Below are 17,679 nucleotides of genomic sequence, written 5' to 3' on the forward strand. Positions count from 1 at the left end.
TACAATTAGTTCCTCTCTTATTCGGTATTTAAATTATTACCAACATTGCCGACGTTACTACCAACATACAATTAACAATACAATAGTTACCAATAGAAAATAATTTTTTAACGTTTAAAAACTAGAACGTAAGAAAATGGTGTATAGACAATAATAGACATCTACGACTTATGAATGTTTTCTGTTGAAATTTAGCAAACTTAATGTGAACACAAGATTTTATTAAAATATGCGTATGGGAAGTCTCTGTATATTTTGATGCAAAAGATATTGTAATAAACAGATTCTGGAATTACATTGTTTATCTTATTTTTATATTGTACTGAATTTGACTCTAAATAAATCATACAAGTATTATTATAATTAATTGTAATTATAGCTATTATTATTCTCCATCATCGCTACAGTATTAGTACTTTACCAAAACTGTATTGGTTTATGAAGTAGATACATGTTATCTAAATACATGTTCAACGCATGGAAATGTTTTATCGACACTAATTAAGTTTAATTAGGTTTAATAATTTCCTTTAACCTAGACCACATGTAACAAATTTAAAATATTGCGTACTTGAGGTTGATGAGATTAATGATTTACGAGTGAAAGTGTAACTTTATGCAAAAGATGTAAAAACTTATAATTATATAAGAAATCAATTTTCATAGAGTTACACTCTGTAAGACATAGTAAAGCATCAGCTATTGTAATAAGATTTACAATTCAAAAATGGTCTATGACCTGAAGGCCACTGTATTCGCTCGAAAATATCTTGTAACGAAATGTATGCTTGAAAATGGCTTTTTCAGAACACAGATATACAATGCATACGCCACTAGACGACCTGCTTGATTAAATAACGTATTTCTAATACACAAAAATATAATGAACAGCGTTGTTTCCTCGATATCGAAGGAACTTGACGACATTAAAATGTCGCACAGGGCTATGCACAAATGCGGATATTTTTATCTTCAGTGAATAGCTATGAGACCCGACTCCAAAAGTTTTTGCAATTTTGCTGCTACATCTTTATTCTTCAGGTGGCTATAAATAGAAAAATTATAATATTAATATAAAATGAAAAAAATTGTTCTAATATAATAGATCTAATGGATTGATTATACTTACTCTTGTAAAGCTCTAGGATCACTTTGCATCTGCTCTAATATAAGTCTCATCGCAGGATCCCGTAATATACTTTGAACTTCTGGATCTGCCATTGCTCTCTTTCTTACTTCCTCGGGATTGGAACTAACAGAAACGGCACATGAGCGATATCCTTCTAATGCTTCGCTATTCGAAGGATCTAATTCCAATGCTTTTTGGTAAGCAGTAAGTGCTTTTCCTTGTTGTTGCATTCCTTGTAATATCTTCCCTTTCCTTATCCATCCTTTGATAAACTTGGGATCAATTTCAACACATTTCTCGCAATCCTTCAACCCGAGATCGAACGCTGCTAATTTTGTATAACAGGCAGCTCTGTTGCTATAATATTTTGGGTCATCTGGATTTCTTTTGATAGCCTCTGAGTAATGTTTTATAGCTGTTGGATAATCACCCTCTTTGTATTTTTGATTGCCAAGTTCCTTTTCTTCTTCTGCTTTTACTGGGTCGATATATGCTTTTCTTTCTTCTTCTTTGATGATTTTATCAATATCTGAAAGAAGAGTTTTAATTTCGGGTGTTCTGTGTTCTGACATGGATTTCTCATAATACACTTTAGCTTGTTTCCAGTTTTCCATCTTTTTATATGCATGTCCAATTCTAGTGAATGCTTTAGCTATTAACTTAAAGTCTGCTCTATTTTCTCTTCCAACTTCAATGGCTTTTTCACATTGAGCGATACATTTGTCATACTCTTTTTGTTCAAAATATACTGCTGCTATGTTTAGTAAGTAAATAATTTCTGTAGGATCTAATTCTACTGCTTTGTTATAGTGTTGAAGGGCTGGCTCAAACTTCTTTTGTTTATAAGCTTCATTGCCTAATTGCTTTTCACGCTGTGCAAGCTTCTGAGGTGTATTACAATCTTCTTCTTCTTTCTTCTGAGGCTTAGGCGATTCTTGTTTAGGTTTTGGAGGTTCTGATTGCTGAGATGAGTTTGTTTCTATTTCCATGTCAGTATCCATATTCATTAATACACTAAGAGTTGTAAGTACCCTTTTGTCCGTTATCATCTCAGCAGCAGCCTCTGAATTATTTCTGAGAGTATCTAGAAGTTTTAAATATTCTGGATCTAATAAAAAGCCTTTGGTTCTAGGATCGTTTGCAAGCTTCACAAATAAATCTGGTCTATTGAAGGGATTTGACATCATTAACCGTTGAGCTTTCACTTCAGCCAAACCACTTTGAAGTTGGGCATTATCAGGTTCATGTTGCAGGCCAGTTTCATATGCTTTGATCGATGCATTTAATTTACCTAAATAAGCCAATGCACTGCCCATACGTGAATATCCTTTTCCCCAATCAGGCTTTAAACTTACAGTTTTCTCAGCATCTTCCAAAGCTTGTTTGTACTTTCCTGCTTTAGCATACGCTGCAGATCTATTACTATATAAAACATGATTATTTTCATCTAAGCCAATTGCTTCTGTATAATGTTTAATAGCCTCTTCATATCTTCCTTCTTGTAAAGCAGAATTACCTTTCTGTTTTAGTACATATACCTGTAAATTTAAATTTAATAGTTTGGTATCATTAAATTGGAATCTCAAGGAAATACGCAGTAACAAAAGATCGAAATGTCCTTTCTAGACAGTTATAACAATGTTAACTTGGAAGCGAAAAATATCGTTTATTTAACGAGCATAAAAAATGTTCGATTTTGTATATAAACGATCATATCAAAACAAAAAATTCAATAAAAAGAAACAAGAATTGATATCTTTTGTAGCAATCTAATAGAATGTATGAGAAAATAGTGCGGCGAGCAAGGAATAAGACAATTCTTAAAACAAAGCGTGTTCAATTAACAGCATAATGGATAAATACAGTGCTTTTCAAATTAGCAACTTTTTAACCTTACGGAATGCGTGATAGTAATCAACGTGGCAAGAATGTTTACCTGGTCCATAACGCTTGACTTTAGAACAATAATACTTTCGTTCTATTTTTCAGAACTCGTTCTTTTATCCTCAAAGATACGTGATGACTCGTGAAGTACACTCGAGCCGGCGCAGATTTTCAGAAAGCTCCAGAAATGGACAACTAGCGCCTCTTCTCAATTGTCGAGAAACTAGTTATACGCAATGCCTTTTTGTGATTATATTCCACAATTTTCTAGTACCTTCGAAAAACATTCTGTCCTTCTTTTATATGCAACTTGATTGCGAGCCTAGTTTCACATTTAATCCAAATTATACTATATTCATTTGTAAAGTATTTTCTGCTTTGCAATGTATACATACATAAATTGTATTTATTAACATTTTGTCGACTGTTGGTACATTACGCTTTATATGTGATTATATTTCACTATTGCGATCTTTCTATACACATATGTATATTCTATGTGTAATTACATAATATTATATTTTAATTTATATTTCATCATATTTTATTACTATAACCATTATTACTATATTTACATTTCTTCCTAATTTATAATTTAACCTTAAAAATATGTTAAATAAATACATATATATGTGTATGTACTTAAACACAAACAATCATAATTGTAACTACGCCTCTAAATTAGATATTTAGATTTTCTTTAACAGAATTTTGGCCTTTAATTCATGTTTTGTATGGCTTATTATTATAATTTTGATGTATGAACTTGTATATACATTACATTACAAATGTATTATATACATTTTACTAAAAAATGGTTCCAATGTTACAGTCTAAAGACGCTCAGATTTACGATACAAGTTAATCGTAGAATCCGAACATGGAAGCGTATTAAATAAAAAAGGACATATATGTGCATATATTATAATGATTCACGAACGTAGGTGCATTTTAAGTACGATTAGTACGAACAACTTTGTGTGGTAAAATGTTTAGTGTCCAAGGTTGCTTGATCTGACATTACTTTCGTTGCCACAGAACCTGGTATTTCCATCGGCAAACTGGAGTAACTGGGGAATCCCAGATATTTGTCGTGTTGTATTTTTTCGTTCGTAAGCAGTTCGATAACCGTAAAATTATCTCTAGAATTATATTTCGCACTCGGATATTTTATCATACAATTCAGAATATTTTTTGTTACATTACAAGGAACATAATACATACATACTTTGTAAAGATAGAAGATTCAGATTATTATATTTTCAATGTAAATATAACATAATATAAATGAATTACTACTTACATCCAAAAAATTAGTAGACGATTAGTAGAATCCTCTCTTTTCCAAGAGCCAAATATATCCCGGAACCTATGCACTTCGCAGACCGAACTCCCCCAAAAAGGAATAAGTCTACAGAGTTCTTAGAATGCCTAGACCATTACACATTACGAACTCGAAATAACCAACAACCGGTCTTTGCTCCATATTTTTACGCCGGCTTTTGCAAAATTAGCTATAACATTTCATTCTTTTTTGAGCTTTCATATTGTATTTACTGTATTTATTGCCTAATAATCAAAATCGAATCTTATATATTTGCTAATGCTTGTTAATAATTATTCGCTATTCGTATTTATCGGCAAAAGAAATTCTAAAATCTATGATAAATTTTCTAAGACTTTTTATTGCTAAAAAAATAATTATCATCGTTATGTAACAACGTTAATGTTATCCTTCTTTTACTGCTGATACCGTAAAAACAACATATTTACGATACTAACAAAACTTGACTATATACAACAATAGGGAGAGGGGGAACGAGGAAATTAATACATGTTAAACATTCACAGTAAAATACCGAAGTATTGTGGCGTAATAAAGCTCAGTACAGCTTTGATACATTCTTTGATAAATAGTCCTATTCATAAGTGTTATTTCGGTCTCTTTATCTAATATAAATTATGTGTATGTACACCTTAAAATGAACAATGAAATTACGAATGTTCTGTTACATACTACTTTTTCTACTTTTTCATATCAGCGTAGATTCTTATTTTAAGTCACTTCCAAACGTACGGATGTCACTGCTACATACTCACACTATTCGAATAAAAAAGTCTGATACTTTCTTCTATATTTACAGGACGAGATCATATGATCTCCTAAGCGTAAATGTAAATCCTTTGCAGTCGATTATCTATATTGCAACGATTCTATTTGTTTCGAACGTTATCGTTTCTCTCGTTACCGAAGTATAGTAGTTGCTTCTTACTAAAGCACTTTTGCATTAGACATATTTATGTATTTGCTCGTCCTTCGTTACCTCGTGTATTCTTTCGTTTTCTTCGTTTTTACAATACGTTTCACACTGATTTTGCTAATTAGTTTTTAAGTAAATAAAACATATTCGATTTGATGTGATTAATACTTGCACTTATCGAAGTTCGAACTATCTCTGTCTATCCTATGTAACCGTATCGTGATATATCGTCTCGACCATTTATCAAGACATCATCGGTAATGATTTCTCGATGATATTATAATCAATTAAATAATTCATCGTACAACAAACCGAATTGTTAAGTTAGTCAACGTATCGATAAATATTTCTATACTTTGACACCGACCACGTTTTGTCGAAGTCTCACGATCGCGGGTAAATAATTATTAGCTGCAGAGCTTTCGTCTTCATCGCTGCTGTCGGAATCTGACTCTGGAAGCGGTTCCGGTGTTGCGCCCAGTCTTACTAATTCCCTTGCGAGTTGAATATCGTAGCACAGAGCTACCTGATATGCAGTGAGTCCGGCGTAGGTTTGCGTATCCAAGCAAGGCTTGCACTCCTGAAGGAGGAACGCGACCACTGACCGACACCCATGCTCCAAAGCGAGGTGAAGAGCTGTTCTCCCCGCCAATGCTTCTCTGGCTTCAAGATCCGCTCCGAGGCGTAGCAGAAGCCGTACCAACTCTACTTGACCCGATGAGGCGGCTATGTGCAAACACATTTCTCCTGAAACGCAAAGTATAACATTTACATAAAATATAGAAAGATTAACATATGATTTACATATGAATTATTAATGTATGATAACGTATGAATGAATACTTTGTTTGAGACATTATTCTACGATTAAAAAAATGATCATTTATGTCAATACACGTTCGTACGTCTTTAACGAGGGTGGAAACGCGTACTTCTCATAACGATGCGACCGAGTCACATGCTTCTACAAGATATAGATAGAACTAGGAAGACGTGGTGAATCATTGTCGTCGGAGGTTTGGCTGGCGTCCCGCGGTCCAAACTAGGTTCGTACCGATCAAAGTAACTGCTAAAATTAACCTCCCTTGTTACCATCGGCAGCATGTACATTGGCGGAATATAATTACTAATTTTGTTGTAGTTGAACTCGCCTCGCAACAGGGAGCTTCAGCGAGCTGATCTCTACCGCGCAAATATTTATGTTTCTATTCTTATCGAGACGTATCGATGCACGATGCGCGAAACGCAATTGCGTTAGAAGTACATAAAGAAATAGATCATTTATATATTTCGAAATTTCCCGATATACTTAAACGATACTGTATTGGCAATTACCGATTTGCACTTTATTATGAATGATCCTCTTAAGCAAGGAGATTAAATTTTTATCGGATATTTCTTCAGTTTTCATTCTCTAAAAATAGAGAATCAAGAGCAACGAAAGAATCGTTATCTTTCTTTTTCCTTTCTCGTATCGTTCTCTCCGAAGAAAACGTTCAAGGGTGAAAGCATATACGTGTCCACCGATTTCCACGCCATTGTGGGGTTTCCCAAGTCGAATCGAGTCGAACCGAGGCAAGAATATCACGACACGCAAATAGTCGCGCAGGTATTTTTAAATATCAAAAACATCTGCTTCGAGCTTTCTGTCTCATCGCGCGCCGCGCGTGATGTAACGCGCGTGCACGCACGCACAGACGACGCGCCAAAATTCCGTCGCGTGTATTCCGAGCTTAATACCGCAACACTCTTTTCTCCTCACTTTCTTCTTCCCCTACCTAATTGCTTCATCCGTGAAATTCTCTAGGCGCGTCTCATCGACCGAATCACCGCGACTACACTTGAACCCCTAACGTTGCTGCTCCACTATTGAATCATACGTATCATGAAAGGCCGTATGTCTTTCTAATTTAAGCCTAGTTATTCGAGCATGTGCTTTTTCGTTCGCTTCGATAAAATTACACACGCGAATGTTTACGTTTTTGCTTGACAAATCGATAAGACGTAAAGCACGTTGTACGTCACCGGTATGTACGTACGACGCAACGTAAGAATCAAGTAACAGACACGCGAGCTTGCGATTAGATCAAAAATCCATAGCAAAAGCGTAGCTTAATTTATTTCGTCATGGTCCAAAATCAGCCGTTACGCCAACAGCTTGCCATTCCATGTGTACATCCATTTTATAAGCCTAGAATGGAGTATATGGATGACGTTATGTGGGAATTCCGGAGCTTTGTAAAAGAGCTAACGTTCAACGTTCGATTATTCAGGCATCGCAATTTGAAATATTTAACGTAAAACCACGGATATATCAAATTAGCATAGCAAAAGGAAATCTTGTAAATGTAATTACACCGGAGTCTGTGAAAGATGCATAGACAACGGATACAAAAGGCATAGTGGAAAAGATTTCTGACTAAACTTTTCTTCGAAGCATCCGTAGCACATTTAGTTGCGGCTCGAATTCTCGTTTGAATAGTCACTGAAAAGGAAGCTACTTTGGAATTACGAATAACGCGATTGTTACTTGGAAATGTCTCGAAAAATCCTATCTGTTTGAAAATGACGAGTGGCATTGATCACTTTTCTCAAAAATATCATGAATCGTCAATAATGGAATTATAGTTTAACTTCATGGAATTTCCGAACGAAACAAACGGAATAACGGATCATTCTCGATCCTCGATGAAATCATGGGAAACCCGCGCATAATCGTGGTTACAGAATTGTTCTTCGTGCGCGGCGCGCGCGCGTGCGATGCCAATGACTGTTGTTTCATGCGGTAAAAGTTGTTAGGATTTTCCGAGATGCTTCGTTTGTCTTTTCCGCGAGCGATACTAAACTCGCGTCACGCGCGTTTCCTGCCTTCTTGACAAAACATCTTATTCCATGGGTTTCTTTTTATTGTCCATTAATAACGGCAGGCTTTGTTCTCAGTGTTTTTTGTGTCATACATCATCGTCAAATGTTCAAGGATTTGACGAGTGTACTGAAACTACTTTATGTTGCTATTCTATTCATTCATTCATAAAATGTTATCACTGATGGGATTTAAGCAGAATAAACAAACAAATGTTAATTCACTGATAAATGTTAGAGTAAGCAAGGTAAAATGGAGAAAAAATGAAGTGTATGAATTTGTCAATTACCATCGTAATTCCGTTGTTCTAAGTTTTGTGGCAGGGCAGGCACTTCCTTTCCTTGGTGTAGGTAATTCCTTTCAACATGTGTTAACGGATCGGTAAGGGCCTTTGCGGAGGCAAGATCCCCGGTAGCACACGCCAAATGAAGGGCTGTGTTTCCGCGGAAGTTCCTCAATGCCGGATTTGCACCTGCCAAAATAAGCCGTCTAACGATCCTCGGTTGTCGTGTCAATACGGCCAGGTGCAGGGGCGATTGGCAGTCATCGTTCAGGATATTTAAAAGGCAGGCATGTGGCGCCATTCTTATCAAGCTGAACGCAGCTTCCAGAAAGCCTTGCACTATGGCCATATGAAGTAGCCTGTGAGAGAGAGAGAGAGAGAGAGAGAGAGAGAGAAAAATAAATGATTACTAATGGCTTTAAGGAAAGATGTTTGCATAAAGATGAAAAAGAATGTGTTGCAATTTTTCGCTCTGCAATGGGTAATCGCGATATTACTTTGGTCATTGGTGGAGATAATGTACGTATTTACGCGAGTAGGCTTCGACCTCGAAGCGCCACTATAATTTCTTTTCCTCATTTCGGAGTTTGTTTCACAGTTTATTTTCTCTGTGCAAAGGTCAATGTTTCGTCATTTAATGATGACGCGTGCAACGTTTTGATAGAATTTTCTAATTGTATAACTCGTATTACATGTTATAATACGAAAAGAGGAAAATAGTGTAAAAAAAATTTGTATATAATTGTTTGAAGTTCCCCGAAAGTTATCCCTGAAAGGCATTGGTCCTATCGTCTCATGTCGCCTTGTACTCTCGTTGACGTATCACAATTTGAAAGGATCTCTTGGATATATATTTCGCGATTACAATAATTTAATTGGTCAACATATTTCGCCTTGCGAAAAGCGTATGAGACGATCGGCCGATCTACGCGCATACGATGACGCGTAACAATATTTGCTTCGATTAACATATTTCTCGTATGATCAGAAAAACAACAGCTGTACTTGATAAAGGCATTTATCTTAAAATACCATTTGTCATATTATTTAAACGGAATGATGGTACAATTATCTTTTTTATTTGTTTTGTTCAGAATTCTTAACATCTACGATGCTTTCTTTATGAGACTATACATATGTATTACGTGTATTATATAAAACAACACTTCCTACGTTTTAATCGATACAAGGAAACAGGTTATATGTAAATCAAGTCATTGTTTCATCATACAAAGAAAAACATCCATTGAACGGAATACGTTATTATTATCGTAATATCGACCGATACGTTCGTAAACAATAATGTCACTTAAAACTCTTGAAAGTAACGCGGGCTACAGGTTGCTTCGAAACAGAGCATGCGCCGATCTGCATATACATACGTGAAATTAACTATCACTTTATTTTGCTCGCTAACGATCTCGTTAGTCATATCGGAAATTTCAGAAACATGACGTCTTTACGATTCTACTTGTGACGCACATGACACGACACGTGCCAACTTAATCGGAATTTATATATTGTTAAAACTAGGTCAAACTTGTTTTGAAAGGGAGAAATACATAATATCTAGATTACTTACGTGTCACCATCGTCGTCCTGAGTATAGTAGAGCTGCCAAGGTTCCTTATTGAGCGGTTTGTCAAGGGATTGATGCGGCTCATGTCGCAACGTTGAAGCATCTTCTTGCTCGAGTTTTTCGGAGATTACCGGAGTCAATTCAACGGTAGGTTCAACCTGAACCTTGCCGCTTGCCAGAGGATTTAATGTAACTTGTTTCAATGTAAGCTGGCTCAAGCTTTCGCTTAAGCCAAGATCCACGCCGCTATCTGCTCTCATTGGTTCCGGGGCGACGGGTGCGGTTGTTGCAGCATTCAATTCGTAGTCGCACAGCTCCGAACTGATTTGGAGATTCCCACTGGAGAGAAATCCGGAATCGGCGTGGCTCGAATTACGTTGATCTTCGCACTTTTGTTGTTGTTCGTTTTCTGGAACATTGCTCTCCATCGGTGTCGTTCTCGGCGAATGCCACATCTTTTCGATATCAATATTCAATCCGCGGCCGAAAATCTACTTATTTCCCGCTCTGCCTGAAGGAAAACTATCATGCGACTTGTATACACATATACACAGACACGAAGCGACGCACTGTGTATACACCACTATGTATATTTCTCTAAAATCTTGACACGGCGAATTTATGTAGCTTTCCGTGCGGATACTTTAATCGACTTTAACGATTTCGTTCGATTGTCCTTCCTTCTCTGAACAAGAATACATTCGTCTCTGTTTCGTTCGTTCGCAAGCGACGCCACTGCTCCGTTTATTCGAGCAATCATTCGATTGTCGTTCGCCTCGAACAGCTGGCTTCTTTACGTGTATTCGGTTTCTCGTTGTCGTCGCATTCTCGTTTTGACTGTGTGTTCGTAAATAACGGTGGCTAGTGCACGTCGTTCCACGATAATTTCGCGTTCATCAGAAAATTTCACGTATTAGTGAGGAAGACGGTTTCAAAGGAAAGGTTAGGTCTGTTGAATAAAAGTTTGTTTCTGACGAAGAACTGCAGAGAAAGAAAACAAAATAATATATACTTGATAACCGTGCGAATTTGTAATTGTGTCGAAACTCCACTCAACGCGCTGTCTGGAAACGAACTAATCGTGTAACGTTAGGTGACGCGCTGAGTAACTTCCACGATGGCCGCTCAGCACAGTGGAACCTCTGGCGGTATCAGCGGTTTGTGAGCTCTCAAAGGGGAAAGGTAGGGGTGGGAAAACCCATCATCCTCTGGCAGGGCCAGCTGCGCGTATACACTGTGTACTCAATTTAACTTGGCATTCTTTAGATAACCAGTTTAGAAAAAGAAAGTTGAGTCGGAAACTCCATGAAAGAATTCCCACCTTATTTACCGCAAATAATTTCGCAATTTTACACGGAAGTAGTTTGATGGATTAGTTCATTTTTTTAAGCAAATCTTTATCTTCCGATATATACGAACATATATCATAGGAGCATTTCTAACTAAATTATCAGTTATTATTTATAAAATTACTTTTCAGGTAATATACAAAACGGTCTAAAAGAAAAGCAGATTCAATGCTAAAGTTTACTACAGTATCTGATCGGGCGCAGAAGAAATTTTTCGACGTCGCAACATTGCATACGAACGCACATTTTCTCTCTTTACAGTCATTTACCTGGTCGTAATTTATCTACTTGACATTCATTTCTTTACCTTTATTATTTTTTGCAAAATAAAAAGGCAGGTATCCGTTTGCTAACTGAGAATGAAGGATCTAATGAACTATGGCTTAAATCTTTATTTCTCATTTGAATTATCGATAAATTCAAATCAAATTTTATTAGGTACTTAAAGAGTGATAGGAAAGCGTTAAGTTGTTGTGAACGAGTATGTCAAACGCGTATATGTTTCTGTAGGAACATGTAGATTTCACCGTTCTACTTTCTTTTTAAATTGTCAATCCGTATGATACACACTCACCGGAAATTCCATCGGCATTTCCGACTTAGAAGATTTACCAATATTTACAAATAATTTCAAATACTACGATATTACAAAGTAGATATACTATACTATATATAGAGAAAGACACGTTGGTACGATGCGCTCTGAAAGTGAATCTCGGTCCTATTCATGGGAGTTTAAATATGGTTTTCCCCAAAGATGGTTACTGATACTCGACCTTAAAACAAAGGGAAATCGTATTTCTTATCGTCCGTTACACAAACCGTTAATACATCGATAATCCCAAACCGCTGTCATAATATGTACTTTTTTATTTCGGAAACAATAGCTACTATTAATATACCACATAAATGAGAGTGAAAGGTCACTGTGAATTGATGAAGGTTATAAAAGCATTTGTAAATGATAGTCTTAATCTGTAGACCAATGACAAATGAATTATATAATTTTATGTAATCGGTGGTTAATAATGAATAGAGTATTTTTCATGAATACTATTTCTGTTTGTGCAATCGTATAAATCTTTCCTTATCGATCTGATAATGTGTGATAGAAATTTGTCACTGACCTTGTGTGAAAAAAGATGTGACCAAATTTTTTTATAGTAACGATGAATGAGAATTCGGTGCGAAAGCTATCTGGGAAAAACCTAACTGTGATAAGCTCAGTACGTATACATACACATTATATCTTCATTGTTGACGAATTCATCTGCAAAATTCACCGATGGATACACCATTCATTATCAATAACTTAGCTATCGCACCTTGAATTCACTTTTTGTACATTGTATATGTATCAAGTGCGTCCACACGATTTGATTTCTGATGTCGATTTTATTTTCATCTATAAAGTCTAGAAAAGTCCTCAATGGTAAATAAGTTTTTCAAAGAACAATAGCACCACTTAATTACTTGTATTCTACAAGGTTAAACATATTGATGATGTTTTAAGTGTTCAAAGTCTGGATAAATACGGTGACTAAAAGTTGAAGCGGATAAAGTATTAGGTCATTTTATTGTATCCTTGTTACGATAGAAATAAAAATAAAACATATTATATTTTTGAACTTTTTTACGAATCAGCTCTGTAAATTTTTTATGTATTATATTGAAAAGTATTATTTATACAATAATCTGCTTGTCAGATATTTAAATTATTTTCGAATAAAAATTATAAGCAGGTTTAAACAAAATACAAATAATTTATCGAAAAAAGTAATTATATATTTCTTAAGTGATCACTTACCCGTTTGAAGGTGTCTAGACGTAAGTGCAACAAATGAAGATCACGTTAGTCGATTTGATCGATTTCAAATGAATTACTTGCATCGTCTTCTGTCAATAGGGAAGAATCTGTAGTTACATATATTATTCTATGTATAAGATTAGGTTAAAAATAGATTAAATCTTATGATAGAGACAAACAAAGTAACTCACTTGAGCACAAGGCGCAATGCAGCGCATGCAGACAAGCTTCCAACTGTTTGAATCAACTGCACGCTGTTATACGGAATTTAAGTTTACACGGGAAATTCCTAATGTGAGTAAACATGAATATGCGGGCTCATACATTTTTTAAATGCAATTTTGAATAAAAATAAATCATGCACTTTCTTCTATATAGAATTAAGATTTAAGTGTTTTAAATACTTCATAAATATATATATTTCAATAAAATTTGGGTCTGATAAACAAAGTATTTTTTTTTAATGAATATAATTTTTATTTTAACAGAATATAAAAATAATAATATCATGTATTCTTATGTTCAAGAATTCCTTGTCGTATCAATGGTTCACATACAGATCTTGGTAGCAAATGATATGTATTCTTTTTTAGCAAAATAACTTGTCCATCATCTAATTCCAATCTTCCAAAATCCTCTACACATTTGACCTGAAATAACATTACATTTTGTACATTTAACTGTTACTAGAACAATGTTTGAGTATCTATTTTATATATACCTCTACATAAGGAGTTTTTGGAGGTACCATGTTTGTTGTTAGATTAAACCCATGGTCTTCTCCTAAAGATCTCATGTATTTAGCTAAAGACTTATTATATGACTGAAACCATTGAATTTCAGCATTTAATAGATTGGAATTTATTTCTGGTGGTAGAATGCTCCCTAATTCCCATCGTAATTCTCTTAGTTTTCTCATTCTGTTATATACGTATGCTAAGACACATCTTTTATTTCTTTTTAATGCTGTATGTCTCAACTGTACTGATGGCAATAATGCCATATTATCATCATTCCTAATGACATTGCTGAAAGTTTATTCAACAATAAGCTTTTTCTAAGTTTTAATTTTTACATTGTTATATCTTATACAAACCTATCTGCTACATTTGCATCATAGAGACATTGCATCTCCTGTAAAACTTCTTTAACAAGTACCTCCTATAAATAAATAATTTTTTTAGATCACTACTTAATTATCTCTAATATCATCATAACATTATTTTATCATACAACCTACATTGAATGGTAATATATCAGAATATAAATCTAGTTCTGAAATAAGCTCAAAGCCTTTTCTTCCATACATATTTTAAAAATATAGTTAAAAACATATATAATACTACTGATAATAATAAGTACCAAATTATTTAAACATCAGCTGTTGAGTACAGTACTACCGACTGACTTTAATGATTACATTTAAAAATGACTACATTTAAAAATGACCAGTTGCTACATAAACTAAGTCATTCATGTTCAATGATAGTGACATCTACAAAATCTTTGAGTCTAGCGACATCTCACGTCAAATTGAACATTATCGAAAACATTTAGGTTATAACAATAAATCGTGTTTGGATGCAATAATAAAAAACTCTTATTGAAATGTTATCGCTTAGAAATGTTATCATAAAGTTAGAAGCATATTTGCAACAAGTAACGTACTGTACAAAGGCTGTCACGGAAAAAATCCATCCAATCATTTCCAAAAGAAGTTATGATGATGAAAATTATTTTTACCAAAGACCGCGCGAAGTATGGCTAGAAAATTTGGATACCATTGAAAGACAAAAGTTAGGACTTGTCTTTCTACATCCCGACATTTATGGAGCATCTCCTAGGATAGATATAATTCATCAAAACATACGCTGGCAAAGAATGTATCGATTTGTGGTAATTATTACATCTCATTAATTACTCCTATTAATCTTAAATCTAGAATGACAAAATGGGTAAATTAATTTTTCATTTTAGTGCTATGCACATACAAAAGTACGTTCAGAAGTAAGAGGTGGTGGCAGGAAACCATGGCCACAAAAGGGACTAGGCCGTTCCCGTCAGTCAAGTATACGTTCGCCATTATGGAGAGGTGGTGGTGTAGTACATGGACCTAGATCTCCTACAACTCATTTTTACATGCTTCCCTTTTATACAAGAGTTGCTGGACTTACATCTACATTATCTGTTAAATTAGCTCAAGATGATTTGTATATTGTTAATGATTTGGAAATTCCATCCAATAAACCATCATATATTGAACAACTAATAGAAGAGCGACATTGGGGACCTTCTGTGTTGTTTGTTGATACTGATGATATCATGCCTGGAAACATCTCAGAAGCAACTGACACAATAAAGCATGTAAATTTAATGCCTGTATATGGTAAGTTATATATTAATACATTTTGATGTTATTTAATTTATATTACCTTCATTATAAATTTATTTTCCAGGCCTGAACGTTTACAGTATGTTAAAACATAATACTTTAATTCTTACTGAAAGAGCTGCACGTTTAATTGAAGATAAAATATTGTACCATTTACATAGGCCAGATTATCGTAAATTAATGGCAAAGTTTAGACTTAGTCAGCAGTAGAAATTAAAAAATAAAAGCATGAAATATCAATCTACTTCTTGTCAAATTGCATTTATTTTCTGTAACAGTCATTAATTTCTTATAACAATTCAATATGATTATCAATATCAGTTTTAAGTTTATTTATATCAAAACAAAATTTTCATCCCTAGTTGAATAAAGATCACTTTTTTCTTAATGTTGGCATACTAGTTGACTTTTTAGGAAGAGGCTGCAAGTATAAATGTCAATGATATTAAGGAAAATATAATACTGAATTATAATTATATAAAAATAAAGACCCTTACTGTTGGATGAGGATCTTCGCCTAACATTTTTTCACGAATGGCCCATCTTATGCTTGCATGTTTAGCTTCCCCAGGAAAAGACATTTGTTTCCATTCCTGTTGATATTTTTGATAAAGTAAAACTGGATCAGTCTTTTTAACATTTTTACTTTTTTGGATGTCTGGTTGCAATCTCCATGGTCTAATAACTATATTGATATAAAAAAGTGAAATTGTATTTATATGTCATAATTTAATTGTATTTATGTTATATTTATGTTCATATTTACAATATGATACATGTTAGAAACTTACATGATTTTGTTCCAGAATGAGTATTTTTTGTAGATGATGTACTTTTTGTGTGGCTGCTTCCAATATATCCTTGCTGGTGGTCTAAAATGTTTGGTGCACTCATAGGACGTACTGATTGCAAAGGTGTTGATTTTTCTTGAATCTGTATTTTATCATCTTGTATTTTCGTTTTATTTTGTGCTTCTATATGGAAATCTTTTTTCAAACACTCCTTATATTTATTTTTACTTTTTAAACAAAATTTATTATCTACCTCTATATTATTACACGGCACAACAGTAGATTTAACATTGCAATGATCTTCTGTTCTCATGGATTCGGATTTTGACTGTATCATATTCATTTTTTGACCTACATTTGTATAGTTTTCTTCAAAATTTGTAGGATTTTTATTTTCTTTGTCACTTGATAACTTTGTCACTATTACCTTTACAATGGTGTCATCAAAATAAGAATTAGAAGAATTAGTGGATATAGTATTTTCAACTGAATGAAACTCTGTTTTTTGTTCTGTAAGAATTTCTTTAATCATATTTTTTTGCTTATCTATTATTTTTCTCTTAATTTCTTCCCTTTTTTGCTGTCTTTCACGATCTTTTATTTTCCTATACAACTTTAAATCTTGTACCAAGAAAAAAGAATATGAATTAGAACCAGTATGCAACAATGCTAGTTACAATGTGCATAAAATATTTAAATATTAATTATTATAAAATACAAAAAAACGATATCAATAATATTACCTTTCATAAATGCTTTAAGTTGTTGCGCTGTAATTCCAACAAAGCCTAAAGAATTAAGAAGAACAAGTACTTCTCTTGGGTCATCATTCATAATTGATAAAATAATATTGATTTTTAACAATAAACATTAGCAATAAAAATTGTAACTGTTTGTTTTCATGCTCGCTATTCAAATAATAGAAACGTTGAAGTCAGTGATTTCACTAACCATAAATTATCTATAATCGTTTAGATGGTCATACGAATATTTATTTAAGAAAGATTGACTTAAAATATTGAAAAATCATTTTACTATTTAAACGTTTTAATTTTTTAATTGAGAAATACAAAATTCACGTATTTAATTTTTTAATACACTGTTATTATTTACATACAATATTTTATAAACACAAAATCCTAAGTGAGTAAGCACTCTATAGAAGCGCTAGAGGCTTCCAACTGAAATCTAACGGAACTTCAATCGCCATCTTTTAGGAGAAGTATCAACTAAGAGGAGCGTCCGGAGAAATTTAAAGAGTGGCTGGAATGTACTATAGTAGATCAGGAAATCAAACAAATTTATAAGAAAAAGAATGATAAATATTAATCATTGTAAATA

General features: G+C 33.9%; 5 protein-coding genes and 1 long non-coding RNA gene across 6 annotated transcripts; 2 read left to right on the forward strand and 4 right to left on the reverse strand.

The window, feature by feature from the left end:
- Positions 1 to 200: 200 nt before the first annotated feature.
- Positions 201 to 3,288, reverse strand: Stip1 (Stress-induced phosphoprotein 1). The gene is made up of 3 exons (XM_072008884.1): positions 3,066 to 3,288; positions 1,130 to 2,667; positions 201 to 1,045 (listed from the first exon to the last, which is right to left on the reverse strand). Exons 1-3 carry the CDS (start codon positions 3,072 to 3,074, stop codon positions 973 to 975), a joined length of 1,620 nt encoding a protein of 539 aa, XP_071864985.1. The 5' UTR covers positions 3,075 to 3,288; the 3' UTR covers positions 201 to 972.
- Positions 3,289 to 4,678: 1,390 nt separating this feature from the next.
- Cact (NF-kappa-B inhibitor cactus) lies at positions 4,679 to 11,082 on the reverse strand. Its single transcript, XM_072008916.1, has 3 exons — positions 10,003 to 11,082; positions 8,427 to 8,779; positions 4,679 to 6,021 (listed from the first exon to the last, which is right to left on the reverse strand). Exons 1-3 carry the CDS (start codon positions 10,452 to 10,454, stop codon positions 5,624 to 5,626), a joined length of 1,203 nt encoding a protein of 400 aa, XP_071865017.1. The 5' UTR covers positions 10,455 to 11,082; the 3' UTR covers positions 4,679 to 5,623.
- Positions 5,902 to 6,582, forward strand: LOC139990063 (uncharacterized). Its single transcript, XR_011800475.1, has 2 exons — positions 5,902 to 6,033; positions 6,192 to 6,582. It is a non-coding gene; the product is annotated as an uncharacterized lncRNA (long non-coding RNA).
- Positions 11,083 to 13,549: 2,467 nt separating the features above from the next.
- On the reverse strand, positions 13,550 to 14,615 carry LOC139990056 (DNA replication complex GINS protein PSF1). The gene is made up of 4 exons (XM_072008947.1): positions 14,396 to 14,615; positions 14,252 to 14,316; positions 13,877 to 14,183; positions 13,550 to 13,805 (listed from the first exon to the last, which is right to left on the reverse strand). The coding sequence occupies exons 1-4, from the start codon at positions 14,462 to 14,464 to the stop codon at positions 13,662 to 13,664; spliced, it is 585 nt and encodes a 194-aa protein (XP_071865048.1). The 5' UTR covers positions 14,465 to 14,615; the 3' UTR covers positions 13,550 to 13,661.
- Positions 14,616 to 14,720: 105 nt separating this feature from the next.
- Positions 14,721 to 16,051, forward strand: Mrpl4 (mitochondrial ribosomal protein L4). The gene is made up of 3 exons (XM_072008938.1): positions 14,721 to 15,051; positions 15,133 to 15,541; positions 15,612 to 16,051. Exons 1-3 carry the CDS (start codon positions 14,764 to 14,766, stop codon positions 15,755 to 15,757), a joined length of 843 nt encoding a protein of 280 aa, XP_071865039.1. The 5' UTR covers positions 14,721 to 14,763; the 3' UTR covers positions 15,758 to 16,051.
- On the reverse strand, positions 15,788 to 17,221 carry LOC139990047 (uncharacterized). The gene is made up of 4 exons (XM_072008926.1): positions 17,082 to 17,221; positions 16,339 to 16,959; positions 16,045 to 16,232; positions 15,788 to 15,968 (listed from the first exon to the last, which is right to left on the reverse strand). Exons 1-4 carry the CDS (start codon positions 17,170 to 17,172, stop codon positions 15,921 to 15,923), a joined length of 948 nt encoding a protein of 315 aa, XP_071865027.1. The 5' UTR covers positions 17,173 to 17,221; the 3' UTR covers positions 15,788 to 15,920.
- Positions 17,222 to 17,679: the final 458 nt, after the last annotated feature.

Source organism: Bombus fervidus, chromosome 8, assembly GCF_041682495.2.
Source record: "Bombus fervidus isolate BK054 chromosome 8, iyBomFerv1, whole genome shotgun sequence".
Lineage (NCBI taxonomy): Eukaryota > Metazoa > Arthropoda > Insecta > Hymenoptera > Apidae > Bombus > Bombus fervidus.